A 26,417-nucleotide genomic window follows, 5' to 3' on the forward strand; every position below is an offset into this window, starting at 1 on the left:
TTCATGAGATAATGTACGTACGCACATTCAGTAACAGTTGCATGCTGAGAGCTCAGGCTCCAAAATCATCCTTCCTGGGTTTGAATCCTGAATCTGCCATTAACCAGCTGTGAGACTTTGAGAAAGTTTCTCGATTTTCTTTGGGGATGATAACACCTACATCACAGAGATACTATAAGGATTAAATGGATTCATACACGTAAACCATTGGAAACAGGGCCTGGCCCACATTACATGCTTCTGTTGGCTGCTAGCACCACCACCTCCACCATTATTCACCATCATCATCCTCTCTTCTCTCTTCCCCTCTGCTACACTAGAAGTGTTGCAGAGATTAAATCTTACATCTCACTGGGTGAAAAGAGAATATCAAACCCTGGACTGTTGAAGTATGGAGAATCATAGGAACTTCTAGGAATTATTTGGCCCAACCACCTCATTTTATAATTGTGGGAACAAGCCTGGAGTGGGAGAGTGATTTGCCCGAGTTCATGCAGCCTGTTGGTGGCATCATGGACTGCAGACAGGTTTGACATCTTTCCACCATACTGCACTGTCTTTACTAGGAATCATTTGTCTGGAGAACTCTCTTGAAACTGGTCATTTGAACAGAAGGAGATAAAGGTTAGAACATGGGGTTACTGCCTCTTGCCACCATGTGAGTGGCCAGACTGTTAGTCCTCCATGTGTCATAAACGCCAGCACATGGCTGGGAAAACTGCTTGTAGGACTGTCAGTTGGACACAAACCTACTATAACTTAAAAACAAAAGATCTAGACCTTTGACAACTCCTATTTTTATTCTAATGTATTGTCTATGGAACTTTTTTCCTTTAGTACCTACCACAGAGGCTTAAGGGTGGGCATAGTTCTCTGCTGATCCACAGCTAGGGTACATTTCTGTGCCTGACCTGGGGGTACTGTCTGGAGCTGGGCACCAGAGCCTGCTTTTTTTTTTTTTTTTTTTACACAGCAGCTTTAATGGGGAATAACTGACAGCCAGTAGACCGCATATCTTTTTTATTTCTTTTCTTTTTTTTGAGACATAGTCTCAGTCTGTCGCCCATGCTGAAGTGCAATGGTGCGATCTCAGCTCACTGCAACCTCTGCCTCCCAGGTTCAAGCAATTCTCCTGCCTCAGCCTCCCACGTAGCTGGAATTACAGGCGCCCGCCACCACGCCCAGCTAATTTTTGTATTTTTAGTAGAGATGGGGTTTCACCATGTTGGTCAGGCTGGTCTTGAACTCCTGACTTCATGATCCGCCCACCTCAGTCTCCCAAAGCGTTGGGATTACAGGCGTGAGCCACCATGCCCGGCCGTACATATTTAAAGTATTCAATTTACATTTTGATCCACGTATAGACTGGTCACCACAAGGTAATGAAAAAAGTTTTCTCTTGCCCCTTTGTAATTCCTTCCTCCTGTCTTTTTCCCACTGTAGAAATGTAGTTTGCATTTTCTAGAGTTTTATAGAAATGGAATTGTGCAATAGGTACTCTGTTTTTGGCCTGGTGTCTTTCACTCTGTATAATTATATTGAAATTCATCCATGTTCTTTTATGTATCAATAGTTTGTTCCTTTTTACTGCTGGTATTCTAGAATAGAATACTATCGTATGGCCATACTAGTTTGTTTATTTACTGGTTAAGAGGCATTTAGGTTGGTTTTCAGTTTTGGCTATTACAGATAACGGTGCTGTGAACATTCATGTACAAAGCTTTGTATAGACATATACTTTCACTTTTCATGGGTAAACACCTAGCTGTGAAATGGCTGGGCCATTTGATAGGTGTATGTTTAACTTTTTCACAAGCTGCCAAATTGTTTTCCAAAGCGTAGCTGTCCCTGGGTATACACGGGGGTTTAATTCCAGAACTGTCCCCCACATACCAAAATCCATGCATACTCAAGTCCCATGGTCAGCCCTCTGGAACCCACATGTAAGCAAAAGTCAGCTTTCCGTGTACATGGGTTTCACATCTAGAAAATGCTGTATTTTTTATTTGCATTTGGTTAAAAATCCACATACAAGTGGACCCTTGAAGTTCAAACCCATGTTATTCAAGGGTCAGCTGTCATTCATTTTACATTCCTATCAGAATTTCAGTTGCTCCCCATCTTTGTCAGCACTTGGTATGGTCAGTATTTTACATTTTATTCATCTAATAGGTATGAAGTGGTAGCTCGTAATTTTAATTTCTCCAGTGACTAACGATTTTGAACATCTTTTCCTATGTTTATCTGCCATTTGTGTATCATCTTTAATGAAGTGCCTGTTGATAAGCTGACTCCTTTATTATTTTCAAACGACCCAAAGAATATTATTTATAGCTCTATAATCTCTTCTGGTATTAATGTAGTTATTCTAGTTTTCTTTTGACTAGTGTTACTATAGATTATAATTTTTTATCCCTTTACTTTGAGCATGTTTCTCTTTTTGTGTTTAAACTTGGTTTCTTGTAGGCAGCTTATAGCCGAGTCTTGCTTTTTATCAAATGTGACAATCTCTGCCTTTTAATTGATTGCTATTTGATTTTAGTTTTATTATTATTATTATTATTATTATTATTATTATTATTATTTGAGACGGAGTCTCACTGTGTCACCAGGCTGGAGTGCAGTGGCACGATCTTGGCTCACTGCAACCTCCGCCTCCTGGGTTCAAGTGATTCTCCTGCCTCAGTCTCCTGAGTAGCTAGGATTATAGGCACGCACCACCACGCCCAGCTAATTTTTGCATTTTTAGTAGAGACAGGGTTTCACCATGTTGGCCAGGATGGTCTCGATCTCCTAACCTAATGATCTGCTTTCCACGGCCTCCCAAAGTGCTGGAATTACAGGCATGAGCCACCACGGCTGGCCTATTATTATTATTTTTTAGAGAAAGAATATTTTAGGGCTGTTGTCCAGGCTGAAGTGCAGTGGCATGATCATAGCTCATTGTAACCTCAAACTCCTGGGCTCAAGCCATCCCCCCATCTCAGCTTCCCAAACAGCTGGGACTTCAGGTGCAAGCCACCATGCCTGGCCAATTTTTTAAAATTTTTTCTCTCTATATTGCCAAGGTCTTGAACTTCTTGCCTCAAGTGATTCTCCTGCCTTGGCCTCCCAAAGTGCTGAAACATTTTAGTTTCTATTGCTGTGTTTTCAAGTTTATTAATCTTATTTTCTGTGTTATCTAATCTGCTGCCAATTTCATCCAGTGTATGTATGTGTGTGTGTGTATATATATATACATATATATATATTTATCTTACAAAAGCACAGTTTTATGACAAGATTCCTAAGAGAAAAAAGACAATTTGAGGTGTCACGTGCATTGATGTACATACACATTGATGATACATATTGTGTTTATTAATCAGGACTCTTTGTTGCAAGTAACAGACACTCAACTTGAACTCTTTTAAGAAAAAGAGAGGGATGTATTGACTCATAAAGTAATAGGAAAGGTTGAACAAATAAACCATAGAACAGCAGAGATACCTAACAACTTAAGTATTCAAACACCGCCAAAACTGTGTTGTTTTATCTTTGGTATCTGTATGGTGGTTTTATTGTATCTCACTGCATAATGCCTTCCTCCGTGCACTGAAAAACATTACCACTGCTTGCTGCTGAGCCTCACAGTCTCTAGATTCCAGAGGGGGACTTATTCTTTCTTATCGTTTGAAAATTCCCAAGAGAAGACTGGCTCAGCTGAGTTGGGTTTCCATACCTGAACCAGTCTATTGTGGCTGGCAGGGCAAGGTCACATACAAAGATCATAGCTTCCATGAGAATTCAGGGTCTAGTTTACTTTGTATCTATGACATTGAAGATTTCACCTCTAGAATTTAATTTGTGATTTTTATATCTCCACTCAACAAGTTCAGTCTTTCCTCTAGATTTTTAACCATACAGAATGTAGTTACAATAATTGTTTTAATTTTGCCATCTGTAAATTCTGTCATCTGTGTCATTCCTGAGTCAGTTTCTATTGATCAATTTGTTCCCCCTCCCCTTTATTATGGACCATATTTGCCTGCTTATTTACATGTCTGGTAATTTTTGAGAGAATGCCAGACATTGTCAATTCTACCTTGTTGGGTGCTAGATATATTTGTATGTCTATAAATATTGAATTTTTTTGTGATACAACTAAGTTACTTGCACATAGTTTAATCCTTCCAGGTCTTGGTTTTAAATTTTGTTAGGCAGGACCAGAGCAGTATTTAATGTAGTGCTAACTTTCCCCATTACTGAGACAAAATCCTTTGAGTAAGTACTCTGCAATGTTTCATGACTCCGAGGTGTTCCATACTGGCTGTGGAAACAGGAACTATTCCCAGCCCTACATGAACCTGAGACATTGTTCCCTTTAATTCATTTGCAACCAAAGGATTCTTGTTTTGGCCTTGGGTCATTTCCTTACATATGTGCACTGCTCATGTCAGCTGAAGACTTTAGGGAGACCCTCTGCAGATCTCTTCTCTTTGGTACAATGCCCTGTGATCTCTAGCTGCCTTGGCTTTCCTGGAATCCAATACCTCTCCTCAACTCAGGGAGACCACCAAGCTTTGGCTGGCTTCCCTCTTCCTGAGTACATCCCAGAAACTGTGGGCAGAAGCTGGGGGACTCACCTAATTTGTCTCACATCGTTAGGATCACTGTCTTTCACTGCCTGATGTCCCGTGTATTGAAATGCAGTTGTTTCATTTATGTGTTCAGTTTTTCAGCTGTTTCAGATGGGAGGATAAACCTGATCCCGTTGCTCCATCTTGGCAGAAGCAGAAGTCTCTGTCCTTTGAGCAAAGCCCATTTTCCCTACTGCACTTTCTTTCTTTCTTCCTGGGCTTTATTTATTTATTTATTTATTTATTTTGAGATGGGGTCTCGCTCTGTGGCCCAGGCTGGAGTGCAGTGGTGATCATGATCTTGGCTTCTGCAACCTCCACCTCCCGAGTTCAAGCGATTCTCCTGCCTCAGCCTCCCAAGTAGCTGAGATTACAGGCATGTGCCACCATGCCCGACTAATTTTTGTATTTTTAGTAGAGGCAGGGTTTCTTCATGTTGGCCAGGGTGGCCTCAAACTCCTGACCTCAGGCAATCCACTTCCTGGGCATTATTTAACAGGTGCATCAGGGGTAGGTACAGCAGTCCCTGGGCTGCTGAGTCCCCTTCATGCCAGAGTCTCTGGACCAGTTATACCTTCCTGAGACAGCCCTGGTAATGACAAGCTTGCCAGGCCAGCTTCCAGCTTATGTGACCTGTGTAGTGGATGAAGTGCTGAAGAAAGCATGAAGAAAGGGAGGAGGATGGTCAGGAAGAAGGAGCAGGGATGTCATCGCAATGTCAGAAATGCTATCAGGTGCTGTAGGAAGGCGAGCTGGCTGCCCTGATAGAACTCACAGGGTGGCATGGCCACGGTATGGTACTCATTTTTGTAGGTCGAGAAACTACCTTACCTTTGCTACAAAAAGCCAGAGTCAGGAGGACCCATTCCAGCTCAATCAACCCAGGAGAACATGGTGCATAAACTGGATACCAATTTATTTATTCCTGTTGAGAAACACCATCATCTACAGGGACCTGGGCTTTTCCATTGGTGCCCCGGGGTCTGTTTGACTAATGGGTCAGAGCCACTCTAGGAGAGCGGGTGGTTGTGGGAGCAGCCACCACCTTTGTGTGGGGACGCATATAGTAACCACAGTTTCTGAAGCAAAAACTGGGATTCTTGATTTGGCTGGATATGTTCTGATTTGTAATTCGTCTGTCAAATTAAAATACGTTTAGTTATATTTCTAATAATTCACTGTGATCCAAGTGAACACAGAGATGTGCCTTTAGAACTGGGGCCTCCGATAGCTGCATTTCCACATTGATTGCTGGTGGTTCTCCTGTTTCTAGTAGAACTGCACATTGTGCTGATAGAGACAAAATAGGCATTTATACCATTTATTCATCTGCTCATTCATTGGACAAATATCTACTGAGCAGCTACTAAGTGCCAAATGCTGGAAAAACATAGTAACACCAGACCTATGTTTTTGTTTCCCAGCTGGAAAAAACAAAGGACTGTATAATTTGGTTTCTAAAGAAGGCTTCTCATTCAGGTTCCCACAACCACCTTCTAGAGGCAACACAACTGTGTATAATGCCGGAGTTGCCTGTGCTAGAGTGACAGATGTCTTGGGTGACTTGGCAGCAGCAGGCTGGCAGGCGTGGCCGTCACAGGCATGGTCTCTCTGTGTTCCTTGCAGGTTCCCCCGCCTGCACAGTGCGGTGATCAGGACCTTTGTTCTCGTGCAGCACTACGCAGCCGCCCTGATGGCCGTGAGCGGCCTCCCGCAGATGAAGAACTACACGTCGGTGGAGACGCTGGAAATCACGCAGAACCTCCTCAACTCCCCAAAGCAGTGCCCCTGCGGCCACGGGCTCATGGTCCTGCTGCGGGTGCCCTGTTCACCCCTGGCGGCCGTGGCCTATGAGCGGCTGGCCCACGTGCGGGCCCGGCTGGCGCTTGAGGAGCACTTTGAGATCATCCTGGGCAGTCCCAGTTCAGGTGTCACCGTGGGAAAGCACTTCGTAAAGCAGCTCAGGGTAGGTGCTGAGCGCGGGCCTGGGGGTACCTGGGAGAGCTGAGGGGCCCGCCAGAGGCAGGGAGTGTCACAAACCCCACAGCGTGGTCAGCGTGGCTTCCCTAGACCCAGCCACCCCCCAGCCTCCTCTCTGTGCTTCCCCACCTCTGCCCTCCGTCCCAGCAGCACGCCCACACCCCTGCAGCATTGCCTTATGACTTTAGACCTCTGGGCAGCAGCCTGCTTTCTTTTTTCCTAGGCATCCATTTCCTCTCTTCTTTGTTTAGTTGATGCTTCTTTATTTTCCCCTTTGAGACAGGGTCTCACTCTGTGGCCCAGGCTGGATTGCAGTGGCGTGATCACAGCTCACTGCAGCCTTGAGCTCCTGGGCTCCAGGGATCCTCCCACCCAGGCTCCTGAGTAGCTGGAACCACCGGCGTGTGCCACCACGCTCGGCTAATTTTTAAAATTTTAAAAATTTTCTCCATGTTGCCCCGGCTGATCTCAAACTCCTGAGTTCAAGCGATCCTCCTGCCTCAGCCTCACAAAGTGCTGGGTTCCAGGTGTGAGCTGCCCTGCTTATTTTCTGCAGCACTTAGCTTGGTGTCTTTCCTCTTTCAGGAAGCCACCCTCCCCCTCTGCCATGCCCAGGGCAGTGCCATGCTCCCTGCCTGTCATCCAGCCCCTCTCCCAGATGGTGGGGGGCAATGGCCATCCCCACAGAACTCAGCCCCCAAAGCCTAGCACAGCGCCTGGCCCATAGTAGGTTCTCACTCAACCTGCAGGTGACACAAAATGCAAAAGGTTTAGGGAAAGAGCAAATGAGTGGAAAACAGGAATGAAAGGGAGGACACTGTCAGGAGAGAGCACAGGCAAGACATAAGGAACAGCTGGTTGGGCGCGGTGGCTTACGCCTGTAATCCCAGCACTTTAGGAGGCCGAGGTGGGCGGATCACTTGAGGTCAGGAGTTCAAGATAAGCCTGGCCAACATGGAGAAACCCTGTCTCTACTAAAAATACACAATTAGCCAGATGGGGTGGCATGCACCTGTAGTCCCAGCTACTCCGGAGGCTGAGGCAGGAGAATCACTTGAATCACTTGAACCCTGGTGGTGGAGGTTGCAGTGAGCTGAGATTGTGCCACTGCACTCCAGCCTGGGTGACTGAGCAAGACTCTGTCTCAAAAAAAAAAAAAAAAAAAAAAGACGTGAGGAGCAGCTGACAACACACACTTTCTTTCATGGAGCTGGTCAGCTGACAGGGATGTCTTGAACATGCTCTGGCTGGCTAGTCTACATGTTCTAGACGACTGAAAATACGGTGGCCAAGTGGATGGTGTGCTTATTTGCAGTCTAAAGAAATTTCCTTTTGGTCAGAAGATGTAGTTTAAGGAGTTTAAATTGGTGTGGGAGGCCATCAGGTTTCCTCAGAGCTGGGCTGGTTGGGAAGGGAGGCATCTGTGGCTTTATTTCTTTTTCATTATCTGCAGATGTGGCAGAAAATCGAGGATGTGGATTGGAGACCCCAGACTTACTTGGAGCTGGAGGGTCTGCCCTGCATCCTGATCTTCAGTGGGATGGACCCGCACGGGGAGTCCTTGCCGAGGTGAGTGGAGGGGTTATGCCCCTGGGGGTCTCTGAGGAGCTGGCTGCCTGGGCCCCCTCAGGGAGCATGTCAGGGGGGCTGCCGTGCCCTGACGGTGGGCAGCACCAGTCGCATTCACAGGCCCCGTTGGTGACGCCTTCATCATGGCTCTCCCAGCAGGGGCCTGAGTGCGTCTGAGGCCCGTGCCCCTTTTCCTGATTCTCAGAAAGGCACTGTTTGGGCTCGTGGTGACGGCTGTTGCCAGGCTCTGCGGGTGGAGGCTCTGCAGCTGGAGTCAGGAGTTCATGCCTCCTGAGTTCAGTTTCTCCCCGTGGGGCGCTCTGTGTGTGCTAGGGGTGGCAGTTCCGCTTGGGACAGCACGGCATCCTCTCCAGGACTTGCAGCCACAGTTCCTGCTGGTACCTAGGCTGCCGCAATGCCTGGGCCTTCCTGGCTTAGGAGGCGTTCTGGGAGTGGGGGCAACTGACGTTGCTCGGGAAGAGCTGGTTCTTCCAGCGCAGAGTGGACTGTCTCAAAAGGTGTGTCCCTGTGAAGCCATCACAGCCTGGAAAGTCTCAGCCACGCATCCACTCGATGTCCCCTGGGTGGGGGGTCTCTAGGCCACCACACAGACATGCAGACACTCGAGACTCGGGTCACTGGGCCTCCTGTGAGGCAGTTTCTTGGATTGGTGGTGACAGATTGGGTTTTAGAGACTTCATACCCGTGGAGAAGAGCAGACGGCCAGCAAAAGATAGCAAAAGCCGACATCAGTGCAGTTCCTGTTATGTTCCGGGCATTGTCCTAGATTCCTCTTTATGTTTTATCTAATTTTACTCTCACCTTAATCCTGGGGGAAAGGTGCTATTTCAGTAGTCCCATTTTACAGATGAAGAAACTGAGGCTTACTGAGATTAAGCCAGTCTGGCCGGCAGTGGGCCTGGCTCCTTCCCCCAGGACCACGCCACACTTCAGCAAATGGCCCTGTGCATGCTGCATACTCATGGGCCAGGGGAAGGGGCTCCAGAACGTTTGACCTTGGTTGTTGCTGTTTCAGATGGATTAATTCTTTTCTTCTTCAACTCCTTAAGGACTGAGACAATGTCTTACTCTATTTTAAATTTTAGCAAGCATTTGCTGAGTACCAGGTACCCTCTGTTACCTTCTTTGTAGCAGGCAACTTCTGGTACCTTCTTTGTACCAGGCATCATGATAGACTTTTCATATGAAACTTACTCCTTGCTGCAGTAGTATCACCAGCCTGTTCTATGGCTGAGTCAATGAACGATCATTTGCCTGAGGTCACATGAGCAGTAAGTTTCGGAGCCCTGTTGGAACCCTCACGTACCCCTCTCTAAGCCCTTTGGCTTGGTTGTCTTTCTGCTGCGCAAGTCTGCGCATGGGGTTGGCCTTTCCTCTGCTGCTCACAGATAGCATTGCTTGGTGGTGTCCGACTTGATTGCCATTCTATTTCTAGCATCTAGTACCCTGGCATGTGTTCACTTGGATTGAATAATTAAATGCCCACTGATTACATTTAATCTTTATCACAGTGGACTTAGATTTTTTTTTTTTTTTTTGAGATGGAGTCTCACTCTGTTGCCCAGGCTGGAGTGCAGTGGTGTGATCTCTACTCACTGCAGCCTCCGCTTCCTGGGTTCAAGTGATTCTCCTGCCTCAGCCTCCCGAGGAGCTGGGATTATAGGCACCTGCCTCCACACCTGGCTAATTTTTGTATTTTTAGTAGAGATGGGGTTTTGCCATGTTGGTTAGACTGTTCTCGAACTCCTGACCTCAAGTGATCGGCCCGCCTTCGCCTCCCAAAGTGCTGGGATTACAGGCGTGAGCCACCGCGCCCAGCCAGATGGTTATTAATATTCATTCCCATCTTTCAGATGAAAAAATCAGAGCCTCAGAGAAGCTGTGCAGCTTGTCACAGCTTCTGTCGCTAGGAAGTAGCAGAGCTCAGGTTCAAGCCCCCCCTTCCCCACCCCCCCTTTTTTTTTGAGATGGAGTCTCACTCTGTCGCCCAGGCTTGAGTGCAGTGACACAATCTCGGCTCACGGCAAGCTCTGCTTCCCGGGTTCACGCCATTCTCCTGCCTCAGCCTCCTGAGTAGCTGGGACTACAGGCGCCCGCCACCATGCCCGGCTAATTTTTTGTGTTTTTAGTAGAGACGGGGTTTCACCGTGTTAGCCAGGATGGTCTCGATCTCCTGACCTTGTGATCCACCCTCCTCGGCCTCCCAAAGTGCTGCAAGCCCCTTTTTTATCTGACCCAAAAGTTAGTGCGGCACAGGGCTAAATGCGTAGTGGGTGTCCCCAACATTTACTGTTATACTGAATTTGTTGCTGCAAGCTCCCAGTTACACTGTTGGCTTTTGCACTTGTACGAGTCCTTGGGTCCTCACCAGGAAGGTGGGGTATGGTCCTGATCAGTGCTGCCTGCAGCAGTGGGAACAGCACCCCACTTGTGGAAGGCACTAAACAGACACCTTCTTCTGTGTCTTGCTAGGTCTTTGAGGTACTGTGACCTGCGATTGATAAACTCCTCCTGCCTGGTGAGAACAGCCTTGGAGCAGGAGCTGGGCCTGGCTGCCTACTTTGTGAGCAACGAGGTTCCCTTGGAGAAGGGGGCTAGGAACGAGGCCTTGGAGAGTGATGCAGAGAAGCTGAGCAGCACAGACAATGAGGATGATGAGCTGGGGACAGAAGGTGAGGGATGGCTGCCCTCAGCCTACGTGTCCCTGTCTGCATGTCTTTCTTGGCTTCTGAGCTTTGAGGCTGCCTGTGCTTATGAAGACAGCTGTCTCCAGTTCAGCAGGGTTCTGGGACCTGTCTGCTGGACAGCAGCTCTGGATGAGAGGTCTCCAGTGTTGGATGAAATGGCAGAGCTCTCATTGAATTCAGATTGTGCTTGTTTTCTCCCCATCTCTTTTGGTGGTGTGAGAAAATGGAAATCCCTATAGGTTTTTCCTAGTTCTAGAATTCTGAAAGAATAGGAAGAAAAATTAAGATTTCTTAGAGTTCAAGTTGAAAATTTCTTAGAGTTCCTTGTTCCACTCACTGGTGGAATTCTGACCTAGTGTGATTTGCTTGCTTATTTCCTCTGTGAATCAAGCCAACAGCGTGCTGTCCATTTTTAAGATTTATGAAAACAGGCTCATTTGCAGACTCTTCAAATCTGATGCCATCTTTTTAATAGGACACATAAATGATAACATCGTAAGGCATTGACTATAGTCAACAATGTGATGAGAAAGACGTAGACAATCATAGAAAAACTAGAAAGCATTTGTGGAGTGTGTGGAGTGGAAGGAGGTGGGTGCGGGCACCAGCCCAGGTCTGTCGTCTCCCTCCTCTGTCTTGACTGTGGGACCTCTCCTAGCCTCTCCTTGCTCATCTGTAAAATGTAGATGGAAAGTCCTGCCTGCCTGTAGCCATCTTTTCGAAGCACAGCAGAGACTTTGATTTAATTATTTCACTTGTGGGTATCTGCTGCATGTCTCCATGCTCCCTGGCATCTCAGGACCCCCTTCTTTAGTTTCACCATCTGCTCCTCTCTACCCACAGCACCCACTGCAATGGGCACTGGCCCGCATTAAACTTGCAGTGGCCGGGCTGTGCTCTGCCCTTCTGGCCTCTGCGCTGCTCGGCCGCCCTTCCTGCTGCTCGGAGTTTTCCTTTCTCTACTTTCCCTGGAAAGCCCTGAGGACCTTCAGGACGAAGGCCAGATGCCCCCTCTTCCAGGAGATGCCCTGCTTTTTCCCCAGGATCCCCAACCCCTCTCTTTTTGCATCTCCTCCACCAGCTTGCAGCTATGCCTCATGGGCAGGAGCCTTTGTTGCACCCAGAGTGCCTCCCTGCACCGCAGCCCACTCCCTCCTGGCTCCTCAGTGCCCTGTCCATGGTGGGGGCCTGGAGGATGGCAGTGAATGAGTGAATGGATGGGGAGACGTGATGCATGGGAACACACTTTACACACTGCAAAGTGCTGGGCAAACGTCAGGGATGGTGATTTCGGTGCATTCTCAGCATGTGTGTTTTGAAACAGGCTCCACCTCCGAGAAGAGAAGCCCTACGAAAAGGGAGAGGTCCCGCTCCCACGACTCAGCATCCTCGTCCCTCTCCTCCAAGGCGTCCGGTGAGTCTTCCCATGCGGGAAGGACCAGACTAGCGGACTGATTTTTGAGGTTTCAGAGAATGAAAAGAAACCTATATAGGGCTATTTGCTGATCCTTTATTTTCCATCAGAACTGGAAAGATAAGGAAATCTTTGAAGCGCTGGACTCTCTAGAGAGTAAATGTTCTGGTGAACTTGGGATCAGAGAACTTGAAGACGAAGCAAGATTGTAGGGTTCCGCTGCCCCTGTCCTCAGGGGAAGACTGTGGACCTTGCCCCGCACTGTGGCTGCGGCCTCAGGCTGAGTCCTGGCCGTGTTAGGGGCGGGTCCCCAGGTGTTCTCCCTGCCGTTGTTGGTTTGGGAAAACCCTGTGCCCTGTGGGGAGAGGAGCTGAGCGCAAGGAGAGAAGTAGACATGGAGACTTCACTGGGGGAAGAGCAACAAAAGGCAACACAAGCTGATGAGCCCTCCGTGTAGCCAGAGCCACAGCGGGTGGGCAACCAACCACAGGCTCCACACGGTCTCTGCCCTAAGGGGTCCCTCTGTCTCCGAGAGCAGTCAGGACCACGAACATGAAAGAGTGTCCCCTGTCTTCCCGCCAAAAGCATTATGAGGGCCTACTTGCTATCTGGATCAGCACTGAAGGATAAATGAGATGTAGACCTGACCTCAGGGAACGAACTCATTGTTCTCATAAAAGACGTGTTATTTTGCAGTAGTTTTTTGCACACATTTTCACTTCACATATGAAGAAGTCTGTAGTTTTGTCCCAAGGCAGAGGGCAGATTTCAGGGTAGGTGAGGTTACCACAGGTTTGAGAGAGCAGCTGACCCTCAGTCGGGCCTTGCGAAAGGTGTTGCAAGTGCAGGAAGCCTTAAGGGCCGAGAGGCTCAGGGGCGAGACGCACAGGGCCTGGGTGCGGGGACGGGTGCGTGCGGTGGCCACAGGCTCCTGTTGTGGGGGCCGGGGGGCGCCTAGGTGTGGCTGAGGGAGCGGCTGAGAGTTGCTGCTGTTTGGTCTGGGACAGGGAAAGGTCAGAGGTCAGAGCCCACCAGGAGACTGGCTAGGGGGCATCTGGGGCCGCCCTTCTTTTCCCCTCACCTCCCGCGCCTGTGCACAACAGTGAGCTGGTGGTTGGGGTCTCCCTCCCAGACGCCCCCGATGGAGTCAGCACTGAGCCTCTTCACCCTCAGCCCAGAGCTCTGGGACTGAAAGCAGCCCCGCCTCATCGGCAGGAGCTCAGTCAGAAAAGCCAGCGCTGCAACCACTGGGTCTGTTTGCCTGAAACAGTACAGGGGGCCTGGGGCAGAAACAGGAGCCGCCGGCAAGCTCTGGGACAGCTCACTCCTGGGACAAATCGCCCCTGGGACGGGTCACTCCTGGGACAGGTACCTTCTAGGACATCCCTGACCAGCTTCGTCTCTCCTCAGGTTCAGCGCTTGGTGGCGAGTCCTCGGATCAGCCCACAGCGCTCCCCCAGGGAGAGCATGCCAGGTCACCCCAGCCCTGCAGCCCCGCAGAGGAGGGCAGAGCCCCTGGTGAGAAACAGAGGCCCCGGGCAAGTCAGGGGCCGCCGTCGGCCATCAGCAGACACAGCCCCGGGCTGACGCCCCAGCCTGACGGTAGCCTCAGCACCGGCCAGAGGAGCATCCAGGTGTCGGTCACCTCGTCGTGCTCCCAGCTGTCCTCCTCCTCGGGTGCATCCTCCTCATCCGTGGCACCCACTGCTGGCACGTGGGTCCTGCAGGCCTCCCAGTGCTCCCTGACCAAGGCCTGCCGCCAGCCGCCCGTCGTCTTCTTGCCCAAGCTCGTGTACGACATGGTCGTGTCCACTGACAGCAGCGGCCTGCCCAAGGCCGCCTCCCTCCTGCCCTCCCCCTCGGTCATGTGGGCCAGCTCTTTCCGCCCCCTGCTCAGCAAAACAATGACATCCACCGAGCAGTCCCTCTACTACCGGCAGTGGACGGTGCCCCGGCCCAGCCACATGGACTACGGCAACCGGGCCGAGGGCCGCGTGGACAGCTTCCACCCCCGCAGGCTGCTGCTCAGCGGCCCCCCTCAGGTGAGTGTTGCTCGCTGCCCCAGCACAGCCCCAGACTGGGGGGGGTCCTCACACTCCCATCTGGAGGGCAGGCCTGGGGGTGACCGCACCCACGTCTTCACCTTTCACCCTTCCCATGGTGGAATCTTCTCCGACGGCCTGGGGTGGACTGGAGGGAGGAGGGCAGGTCTCATCTGCCACTCAGGGCTGGTGGCTTCCATTCCTCCCCTGTGTGATGTGGGGGGCGGGTAGGAGACCTCTCTGGGTGTATCAGACTATGGTTCCTCACCCCACGTCATCTTACTCGGCCACTGCGCGTGTTCTCTTAACAAATAGAAACAAAACTCTGGGTTCTCCACTGGAAGGTTTCGGTCAACCATGAACGGAGAACTAGGGGTTCTGTTTCCCCATCTCAGCCCTCCCCCAATGCATGGTGTTTCCTTAACAGCAAAAGTCCATTTTACCTCTCAATGGCAGAATCTCCTGGGCGTGAGCATGTGGGGAGGCGGAGGGCTGGAGACTGGGATCTGCTCTTTGGAACAGAGCTGGGCTTTGGGGCTGGGATGTGGTTCAGTATCCATTTGTTTCTTAAACTTGTAGAATGAACAATATTACTTTTTCTGATTTAAAAAGGACAAAAGAAAATGTTTCTTACCAAGGAGTCTCCCTTCTTCCATACCCTCACACTATTGGAGATTATCAATTTAAAATCGTTGTCTCTTTGATGGGTGAAAAATAATACATTACAGTTTTACTAGTAAGATTGACATATTCTTGTATTTTTACTGGTCATTGATATTTCTTTTTCAGTGATTTTCTGTTTTTTCTTATTTGGTTTTCCTTTAGGCCATTTGACTTTTTATTGTTGATTTGTGGAAGTGCTTTAGATATTAGATTTTTGTCCTTTGTCTATCATCTGTATTGCAGATATTTTCTCTGAAGCTTCCCTGTGGTTGGGTGTCATATTTTCCTCTGTAAAGTTAGTTATTTCCATTCATTGGCATTTGCTGAGTTGTAGCATGAAGCAGGCATTGGGCTTGGTGCTTGGAAAGCACATCCCTGGAATGGCTCTTTTATTTATTATTATTATTTATTATTGTTATTTTTCAGACAGAGTCTTGCTCTGTCACCAGGCTTCAGTGCAGTGGCACGATCTCAGCTCACTGCAGCCTCTGCCTCCCAGGTTCAAGCGATTCTCTTGCCTCAGCCTCCCGAGTAGCTGGGACTACAGGCGGATGCTACCATGCCCGGCTAATTTTTGTATTTTTAGTAGAGATGGGGTTTCACCATGTTGGCCAGGATGGTCTGGATCTCTTGACCTCGTGATCCGCCCGCCTCGGCCTCCCAAAGTGCTGGGATTACAGGCGTGAACCAGGAGACCCACGCCTGTAGTGGCTCTTTATACAGGGGTACAGGGAGGGTACTGGGCCAGACCATGGGTACTTCTCAATCAGTAATAACCAAAATGAACTAAGATTAATAGGAGGTATGCTAGCCTGAAGCTGGGCTGGGGAAGCAGGGAACTCTATGTTACAGGAAGCAGGAGAAGGAAGAAGAAGAAAGTTGTTCTTTTCCTGGGTTTAGAAGGAGAAATACGAGAAGCACTTTTTTTTTATGTCTTATACAATGAATTTTGCTGTCTTGTACAGACATATTGATTAAGTCAAGCAATTTGCAAGATTCATAAGACATGTTTATAGTATCCTATTTTTTTGAAGCAGCTTTCTTTGGCTTATGATAAAGTTCTATTTCTAACAGCTTAAAAATGCGGCTGGTTAAAATCCAGAGATGCATTTGTGACAATATTTAAGCAGGAAGGCCTCATGCTCGTGGGAGTCCATTTGTCCACCTGCCACACTTGTTCCCTTCAAATATCTTTGCATCCACGGGGCTCTCATTTTAAAGACAGGATCTTTAAGTGAGGCAGATGTCAGGAGCCATGCCAGGTGTTCAGCCGGTGCCTGGCAGGCGGATGGGGCTTCCTCACTGGGGGTTTTAACTCCCATACCTTTACAGATCGGGAAGACAGGCGCCTACCTGCAGTTCCTCAGTGTCCTGTCCAGGATGCTTGTTCGGCTCACAGAAGTGGATGTCTATGACGAGGAGGAGATCAATATCAGTGAGTTATCTGTTTGGGGATATGTGGGCTTGGAACCACCTTCATCACTTTCTCAAGTGACTTTAATTTTATATTTCACTTTCTAGACGGAATTCTCAGATTCATGATCAGACTCATCCCAATGACCTTGTATGGGGTGCTATTTATCTTGTAGTCATTTTTCTCAGTATCAGGCCTTTGCTGCAGTGATACAATTATGATTATTAGCTGACTGTTTACTGAGTACCTTCCACATGTGGAGCACTGACCTAGATACTTTGCACAAGTTACCATGTTAATTTCCTAGGCCCAGGGTGAGATAGATGTTCCATTCTCCTGATAAATCACATGCTTAGGAGCCCAGCTGAGTAGTGGCAGGGCTGGAGGGAATTAGATTTGACTGCTGCCTCCGCAAAGCAGACTTACCCCTAGAAGAGGTTTCCTGCTCAGGCAGCTGAGCAGGGAGGTCAGTGTCTTGGGGCAAAATAGAAATACGTGAAATGTGGGGAAAATCCTGTTCTCATTTCCAGAACAGAGTTTACCCTGATGAAGGTCAGCTTCTTTTTGAGCACCCCTTTTGTGCTCATGTAAAATAACGTCCCCCGTTTCCTCCTCATCCCTCCTCGCAGTGGCTCATAAACTTGGTCTGGTCAATGAATCTGCTGTGCTGGGAGAGAGAGCTTGTCAGACGAGTCCTGTCTGTGTTGTGGAGAGGTTGCCAGCCAGCTGCACCAGTGTCTGAAGGGCACTTGGTGAGATGCTGTCGACTGTGCTTCAGTTTTGACTTGGAGAAAATTTGGAGCCAAGGAAGCCCGTCCAGCCCTCGGCCTTCCCTCCCAGGAAAGGAGAGGCTCTTCAGCCTGGCTCTGAGTTTCCTAAGGTCTCCCCACAGTTTGGAACCACATTTCAGATGAAGTCTGCAGCCCTGCTGAATTTGTCTTTCTTGGACATACCAGTGATAAAGACAGGATTTGAACCCAGTTTGTTCAGTGTTAAAGCCCATTCTTTAAATCTTATCTCTTTTGTTGAATAAGGATAATTTCTGTTTTATAGGGTTTTATGGGGATTAAATGTGACACACACAGAGCACCAAGACTTTTTTTTTAGACAAAGTCTAGCTGTGTTGCCCAGGCTGGAGTGCAGTGGCACCATCTTGGCTCATTGCAACCTCCGCCTCCCAGGTTCAAGTGATTCTCTTGTCTCAGCCTCTGGAGCAACTGGATTTATAGGCATGTGCCACCACGCCCAGCTAATTTTTGTATTTTTAGTATAGACAGGGGTTCACCATGTTGGCCAGGCTGGTCTTGAACTCCTGACCTCAAGTGATCCACCCGCCTCAGCCTCCCAAAGTGCTGGGATTACAGGTGTGAGCCACTGTGTTTGGCCAAAACCTGTTAAATACTCATAGGCATTTCTACCCTGCCTTCCTATGGACATGCACTCTGCCTATGTGCGTACTATACTAGGACCTGTATTTAATATAATCAACGTGTTTTATAATTTGAGTTGGGCCAACTAGATTTTTCTGCCTTTTAGTTGACAGACATTTAGTAAGCACCACAGACTACAATGATCACCATGTGAGATGAGACATGGCAAATAGAAAAGTGCGATTTGGGCTACGAATGTTGTTGGCATCAGGAGGGAGAAGCCCCTGGGCTGGAGCGCTCCAAGAGGCTTTCTATAGGTGGAGTGACAGGAGCTGAGCCATATTGGCTGGGGGGCATTTAGATAGAGGCAAGAAAGGAAGCTATGCAGGTTTTGCTAGTATTGGCCACCAGTGCGATCACCTGGGGGGATGGTGCTGGGGTGAAGCATAGGGCTGAGGTACTCTGGGTCAGGACTCTGGCCGGAGTGGAAGTCAGACTTAGGGACAGGAGAGCAAAGCCATTCTCACAGCAAACAGCACAAGGCTGTTGCTCTGGATGGAGATAGCTCTGAATGCACATTCTTGCCTCATTAGAACATTCCTGAAAATGGAATATGTGTCAAGAGCCTTGCAGGTACAGTGGGGTTTCCCAGCAGCCCACAGACTCAATAACAATTCCACTCCAAGCATCATCCTTTGTGCACATTTAAAATGTAGTCGTGCGTAATGGTGTTTTGGTCAACAGACTGCATCTGTGACATTGGTCCTGTGAGATTCTAGGAGAACTGAAAAATTCCTATCACCTAGTGATATCGTAGTCATCGGAATTTGTGGCAAGGGGCATTACTCAAGTGTTTGTAGCGATTCGGGTGTAAATTAACCTGCACTGCCAGTACTATCAAAAGTCTAGCACATACAATTATGTATAGTACATAGCACTTGATAATTATAAACAATTGTTACTGGTATATGTATTTACCATACTTTTATTATAATATACGCCTTCTACTTATTAAAAAGCAGTTAACTGTAGAACAGCCTCGGGCAGGTCCTTCAGGAGATACTTCAGAAGAAGGCATTGTTCTCATAGGAGATGACAGCTCCGTGATTGCTGCCGGTAAAGACCTTCTAGTGGGACAAGATGTGGAGGTGGAAGACAATGATATTGATGATCCTGATGCTGTAAAGGCTGGGCGAGTGTGTGTGTGTGTGTGTGTGTGTGTGTCTGTCTGTCTGTCTGTCTGTCTTAGTTTTAACAAAAAGTTTTAAAAGTAGGGCGGGGCGCCGTGGCTTACGCCTGTAATCCCAGCACTTTGGGAGGCCGGGGCGGGCAGATCACTTGAGGCCAGGAGTTTGAGACCAGCCTGGCAAACGTGGTGAAACCCCATCTCTACTAAAAGTACAAAAATTAGCTGGATGTGGTGGCATGTGCCTGTAATTTCAGCTACTCCCCTGAGGCAGGAGAGTCACTTGAACCCGGGAGGCGGAGGTTGCAGTAAGCCGAGATGGTGCCACTGCACTCCAGCCTGGGTGACAGAGCAAGACTCTGTCTCAAGAAACAACAACAACAACAACAAATAAAAGTAGAAAAATTAAAATATTAGGCTCATAGAATAAGGATATCAAGAAAAAAGACATTTTTGATCAGTTGTACAATGGGTTTGTTTTAAGCTAAGTGTTATGATAAAACAAAGAGTTAAAAAGGTTATAAAGTAAAAAAGTTATAGTAAGCTAAGATTAACTTACTATTGAAGAAAGAAAAATATCGTTTATAAATCGAGTGTATCCTAAGAGGAGAGTGTGAAGTCTCCAGTAGCGCACGGCCATGTCACAGGCCTTCACATTTGCTCACCACTTACTCACTGACTCACCGGGAACAACTGCCAGTCCTGCAAGCCCCGTGCATGGCAGGTGCCCGGTACAGTGCACCGTTTTACATTTTTTATACCATATTTCCCCCATGCCTTTTCTATGTTTAGATACACAAATTCTTTTTTTTTTTTTTTTTTTTTTTGAGATGGAGTTTTGCCATTGTTGCCCAGGCTGGAGTGCAATGGCGAGATCTTGGCTCACTGCAACCTCCGCCTCCTGGGTTCAAGTGATTCTTCTGCCTCAGCCTCCCGAGTAGCTGGGATTACAGACACCCACCACCATGCCTGGCTGATTTTTGTATTTTTAGTAGATATGGGGTTTTACCATGTTGGCCAGACTGGTCTTGAACTCCTGACCCTAGGTGATCCACCTGCCTCGGCCTCCCAAAGTGCTGGGGTTACAGGCAGGAGCCACTGCGCCCGGCCAAGATACACAAATGCTTCACATTGTGTTACAATTACCTGCAGTATTTAGTGCAATAACGTGCTATATAGCAAGCTTGTCCAACCCACGGGCTGCATGTGGCCCAGGACAGCTTTGAATGTGGCCCAACATAAATTTGTAAACTTTCTGAAAACATTGTGAGATTTTTTTTTGCAATTTTTTTTTAAGCTCAACAGCTATCATTAGTGTTAGTGTATTTTATGTGTGGCCCAAGACAATTCTTCCATTGTGGCCCAGGGAATCCAAAAGATTGGACACCCGTGCTCACAGGTTTGTAGCCCAAGACCAGTAGGCTACACCACATATCCTAGTGTGTAGCAGGCTGTGCCGTGTAGGTGTGTGTAAGTGCACTCTAGGATGTTAGCACAGTGACAGAATCGCCTGATGTCGCATTTCTCAGAACATATTCTGTGTTGTTTAGCGACGCATGACTGTAAATCATTTTCACTTCCTCTTTTGTCACATCTATGTTTCTACCAATCTTGTAGACCTCAGAGAAGAATCTGACTGGCATTATCTCCAGCTTAGCGACCCCTGGCCAGACCTGGAGCTGTTCAAGAAGTTGCCCTTTGACTACATCATTCACGACCCGAAGTACGAAGATGCCAGCCTGATTTGTTCGCACTATCAGAGTATAAAGAGTGAAGGTCAGACTTTGAATCTCTCGTTTCACCTTCCAGAGTGCATGGGCACAGCCTCTTAAAAGGATGAACTGGATTTTGTTATGCATGAAATCAGGTGGTGATGAATTAACCTGCCATACTTAGTACAGAACTGAGGTCACCACCTCCCTGTATAAGGAAGGGAGGAATGTGAAACCTGTGAATTGAAGAGTGTTGCTCAGGAAGTGCTAAGTGACGATGACGACACCCTTGCTGATTTGTCATCATTGGAATATTCTGAAGGTTGTGGTTAATAGAGGATAAAAGATGTGTATGTTTACTTATTAATTTGGAATTACCAAAACGAGTACACGTGTTCACCTCTCCTTCCCCAGCGTCTTGATTTTTCCCTCCCCCTTAGGGATCCCTAACATCCATGGTATGCTGGCGCTGCAGTGTACCAGGGCCATTGCGATTATAAACTTAGACTAGAAAAGTTTGGTAAATGCCATGAGAAAGGAAATGACTGTATTAGTCCATTTCACGCTGCTGATAAAGACATACCCGAGACTGGGTAATTTATAACGAAAAAGAGGCTTAATTGACTCACACTTCCACGTGGCTGGGGAGGCTTCACAATCATGGTAGAAGGTGAAAGGCACGTCTTACATAGCAGCAGGCAAGAGAGAATGACAGCCCAGCAAAAGGGGAAACCCTTTATAAAACCATTGCATCTCGTGAGACTTATTCAGTACCATGAGAACAGTACTAGGGAAACTGCCCCCATGATTCAGTTATCTCCCATCAGGTCCCTCCCACAACATGTAAGAATTATGGGAGCTACAATTCAAGATAGATTTGGGTGGGGACATAGACAAACCGTATCAATGACCCACCAGTCTCCATTTTAAACCAACAACTTTATTGTCCTTGCTCTCAGAATAGATCCCTTGCACTGAGGATCCTTCTCGTAGGCCAGTCTCTAATGAAGGCTGAGTGTTAAAATCTTAATCAGCCAGGTCATTTGAAAAGCAAGCAGGGGCTGGGAGTGGTGGCTCACACCTGTAATCTCAGCACGTTGGGAGGCTGAGGTGGGCGGGTCACCTGAGGTCAGGAGTTCAAGACCAGCCTGGCTAAGGTGGCAAAACCCTGTCTCTACAAAAAATGCAAAAATTAGCCAGGTGTGGTGGTGTGCACCTGTAATCCCAGCTACTCAGGACGCTGAGGCAGGAGAATCACTTGAACCTGCAAGGTGGAGGTTGCAGTGAACTGAGATCGTGCCTCTGTACTCCAGCCTGAGCGACAGAGCGAGACCTTGTCTCCAAAAAACAAACAAAAAAAGAAAAACAAGGGGCAGTTCATCTGCATTCAGTGCTGGTATGTTAAGTTGGCAATCGTTTTAAATTGTTGTATAGCAGATCTCTACATAGGTGCTGATGAAAATTTTTAGTCTACAGAAAGACATGATATGGACAGTGCCTTAATTAGTTTATTGCACTGACACTTTGTGGTCCTTTGTTGTTTCCTTTGACCAGCTGTCATGTCAGGACCCAGGGAGGTGAGAGGCAGTCATCCCCAACCAGACAGAATCCTGTTGTCTGGTCATTTTGAGCATTTTGGTTTCTGTTTGAGCAGGCAGGGGATAATGTTTGCTTTGCTCCCTGCTGCTTTTTAATTCCGGGGAATTTGGTGCAGACAGAGGGATGTCCCGGAAGCCGGAGGACCTTTATGTGCGGCGTCAGACGGCACGAATGAGACTGTCCAAGTACGCAGCATACAACACTTACCACCACTGTGAGCAGTGCCACCAGTACATGGGCTTCCACCCCCGCTACCAGGTAGGCCCCAGCAGCTCCCCACCAGGCATTTCACCTTGGCCCACATCATCGGTTCCCCTGCTCTCTCACACTTTAATTCCAGAGTGGGAGATAGAGAGTTCTGGAAGCCCTGGCTTCCTGGTCTACTTGCATCCTCTGTTCCCTTCAATTGTCTGTGAAATTATTGCTGGAACTAGAGCATCACGGTTCTCCTGGGGTTGTGTGTTTATCAGTGGCCAAGTTACCCAACCGTGGAGGTGGTCGTCATGTTTAGGTCCCAATGATTTCAGAAGTTAGTCCAATGCAGCAAATGCTCACCAGGTGCTTATTCTGTACCAGGCACTGGGGGTGCAGAGCTGAATCAACTCTGTCCCCATCCTCCACACTCAGTCTAGGAGGGAGATGTGCACATAAGCAAAACATAATGATGTGAAGTAGGCAGAAAGAGTACTATGGTTGAGGCACAGAAATCCATTGGTAAGAGGAGGAATTTGTATTTATCGAGCACCTACTGCATGCTAGGCAATGTGCCTAGGCACTTTTTATGTATCAGTCTCTCCCAACCTTTTATGCAATAGAAAATATTTATCCTGGACACATAGAAATGGATAAGGCTCCTGACCCAGGGCTCTGGCTGCCTCAGGCCCTGGTGGATCACCTGAAGCCACACCCGCCAGCCACTCAAGGTGCACTGGATGGGAGCTGTCCTGTCTAGTGTCCTATTTACTTCACACTAAAATTTCATTGTCCCTGTTTTATAAATGAGGATCCTGTTTCGGTGGGGAGTGGAAGAGAGAAGATTTGGAAGAATTAATAAGAATTTGCCAAGGGGCCAAGAATTAATAAGATGAAGGGAGAGGGACAGCATGTATGGGAGAGGGGAGGTGGGGTTTCCGGGGGATGGGAAGTGATGTGGGTTGGGTGTTTCTGGAACCCAGACTTTGGGGTGGGGACACTCAGCCACGAAACTTGGAGGGTGGGCAGAGGCCAGACCACAAAATGCCTGGTAGGCACTGTGGGGAGGAACGAGGACTCTTTCAGCAGGAACTCCAAGTGGAGCCCAGTGTGGGCAGAGCTGTGTTTAGACTGGTCTCTTAGTGCCATGGAGGTGTATGGAGGGCCTTGAGGCTGGTGATTTATAAACAGGGGAGAGGATTTATTTTACATTGAATATTTCTTTTCATTTCAGACCCAAGCAAGGGAGAGAGGGGCGGAGGGAGAGAGCCAGAGTTGGTGGGAGCTAGTCAGATGCCTGGCTGGGGAGGAGAGGCATGTAGGGTAGCTGATGTCCTGGGCTGCTTTCAGAAAGGCCTGAGGCAAGAGCACTGGCCTCTCTTTCTATCCCTTTTGCAGAGGGAAACAGCCCCTGTCTGCCTGGCCTTGAGCTTGGCTGCCGGGGACGCAGCACTCATTGTTTGAGTGTGCAATTGTACTGTAGATGAAAGAAAGAATATACGAGCAATTTTTTAAGGGTCAAAATAATCAGTAATCCCATTTGTTCCAGATAAACTCTCCTAACATTTTGTTTCTTGGAGATGTAGTTTTTCTTTCAAGGCAAACAAAAACATGTGAAAACACGTCCTTGATTTTGAAATGTAGAGAACTGAAAGGGACGGAAGGGTGTTGGTCCCCACTCATCCCTGTCAGTGTCAGGAGTAGGTGGTGCCATCAGGACCTCGGGCTGCATCAACAGACATCAGAGCGCAGAGGAGGAGGAGAGGCAGCCGGCTGGGCTGCGCCTGGCCTGTGTTCTCAGGGGTGCGCAGGTCTGGGGGCCACAGTGGAAGAGGAGCATGCCTGGGATGGTGAGGGGGCTTGAAACCAGCTGGCACGGGTGCAGAGGCCGCGTGGCCCCCTGGCTGCCATCTCCATGTGGCCTGCACCTGCTCATTCTGTTTTCTTTTCCTTTGCCTCCCAAGGCTCCCTTGACCTTTTTTATGAAACTGCCTCAGTGTGTCCTCCTTAACTGCCTCCCCCAGTCAAAATCCCTTTCTCCCTCATCTCTGCTCCCAAAGAAAGGGCTCTGTGGGTCTAGAAGAGCCATGGCAGAGATTAAAGCAGTGTGTGCTCGTCTGCCTCCTTCCCTGCAGACCCTGGGATGCATGCATAGCACATGCTAGGAGGGGATGTCAGTAGTGAGGGCCATGGGTCGGTGGGGTCCTAAGAGGATGTTCACGCTGAGGGCAAAGCTGGGCTGGAGGTCACACCCAGAGCAGCACGTGCACAGATGTAGGGTGTGAGGCTCCTGGGAAGTGGAGGCTGGAGGAGGTGACTAAGGGCACAGCCAGACTTGGTGACAGAAGTGAGCCCAAGGTCTCTGAATGTCAGTTTCCACATCTGTAAAATGGGGATGATGACAGTACTGCTTTGTTGGATTGTTAATCGCAGCACACAGGACAGAACAGTGCCTGGTGAGCTGTGTTATAGGAGTGTCCAAGCATATGCAGCTAGTGTTAATATGCGATTGCATGTAACTATGATGGAAAAATACATTTATTAGAATTAAAAATGAGCTCTGTGGCATGAATGCTTGAGTTGGTGACCCAGAACAGGGCTCTGGTTCAAAGCCACGGGGACCAGAAAGCTTGATGCCTGCGTGGCACAGTTGGGAGGCCCCATGCGGACTGAGGATGGGAGCAGGCTCTCGCTGTGGGTGTGTGGCCTTGGGCGTGCTTGCCCTGTCAACAGACCCGGGTGTCTGCACTTTGCACTGGAGTCACCCTGTGGGTTTCTTGTGCTGTAGGGAAGTGGTGACTGTGAGCTGCACATTGTCACAACAGAGTGGGCCTGGGGTCTTCTGGGAAGCAGGCTGGACTCTGACGGCAAGCTCTGTCCTTTCCCCCACACCCCAGCTGTATGAGTCCACCCTGCACGCCTTTGCCTTCTCTTACTCCATGCTAGGAGAGGAGATCCAGCTGCACTTCATCATCCCCAAGTCCAAGGAGCACCACTTTGTCTTCAGCCAACCTGGAGGCCAGCTGGAGAGCATGCGACTGCCCCTCGTGACAGACAAGGTACTGGCTCAGAGACCTAGTGGGGCAGATCCAAGTGGCTTCACGTGGGGACTGAGCCGGGGACTAGAGACAGAGCTGCCTGATGAGGGAGTGCAGACACCGATACAGGGACTGAACTTGGAAGAGGCTGGTGTTGCACACGGGCTCTGGAGTCACACCAATTCAAGCCTCAGCCTTGCTCTACTATTTAGTAGTTTTGTTATTTGAACATGTCACTTAATATCTGCAAGCCTTGGTTTCCTCATTGTAACGTTGGACAGTAGTAACTTGCAAAAGCTTGTGGTGAGAACTATTTGGAATAACTGATGAAAGCCCCTAGCTCCGTGCCTGGAAGATAACAGGAGCTGGGTAAATGCTCATCCCCTCCTTGTCTTTTCTTGAATGCTCTGCCAGGTAACATTTTGCATAGGCTTAGGTAGATAGGACAGCACAGTGAATCCCTAGGGCCCATTACCAACTCCAGCAATTGCTAACTCATAGCCAGCCTTGTTTCATCCATCCCTCTCTCCTCTTCTTCCTTCCTGTTTTGTTTGGAAGTAAATTCCAGACCTCAAATGATGTCATCTATCTATACATATTTATACCTATAGATATAGATATTTCAGTGTGTCTCTCTAAAAGACACATTTCCTTTATCTTTTGAAGAGATTGTTCTGAATGTTCCATTGTCTCTGACCATTCTCACAGAGATGCTCCTTGTAGAGCTTTTGGTTTGACAGTGCTTACCTGATCACCTGAGTCAGCTGGCTGCTCTTTAACCAGCCCCACTCAAAGCAGGCCATGTGGAGAAGCTGCTTTTCCTTCTCCAGAGTGCCAGGCACCTGTGGAGTTGCACCTGGCCTTTCAGACCCAGCAGCCTGTTATTAAGCAATGAAAATATTTGTAATGTA

General features: G+C 48.4%; 1 protein-coding gene across 2 annotated transcripts in view; it reads left to right on the forward strand.

Annotated features, from left to right (window-relative positions):
- The window catches only part of GREB1 (growth regulating estrogen receptor binding 1), an 86,272-nt gene that overhangs the window by 48,023 nt on the left and 11,832 nt on the right, over window positions 1–26,417 (forward strand). For both annotated transcript variants that reach the window (XM_030800186.1, XM_030800188.1), the window contains exons 17-25: window positions 6,246–6,585; window positions 8,053–8,168; window positions 10,662–10,861; window positions 12,201–12,290; window positions 13,701–14,332; window positions 16,328–16,430; window positions 20,583–20,741; window positions 22,392–22,534; window positions 25,366–25,527. In XM_030800186.1, the coding sequence (XP_030656046.1) occupies window positions 6,246–6,585; window positions 8,053–8,168; window positions 10,662–10,861; window positions 12,201–12,290; window positions 13,701–14,332; window positions 16,328–16,430; window positions 20,583–20,741; window positions 22,392–22,534; window positions 25,366–25,527 (1,945 nt within the window). The remainder of the gene's footprint in view (window positions 1–6,245; window positions 6,586–8,052; window positions 8,169–10,661; window positions 10,862–12,200; window positions 12,291–13,700; window positions 14,333–16,327; window positions 16,431–20,582; window positions 20,742–22,391; window positions 22,535–25,365; window positions 25,528–26,417) is intronic.

This window comes from Nomascus leucogenys, chromosome 19, assembly GCF_006542625.1.
Source record: "Nomascus leucogenys isolate Asia chromosome 19, Asia_NLE_v1, whole genome shotgun sequence".
In the NCBI taxonomy this organism is placed as follows: Eukaryota; Metazoa; Chordata; class Mammalia; order Primates; family Hylobatidae; genus Nomascus; species Nomascus leucogenys.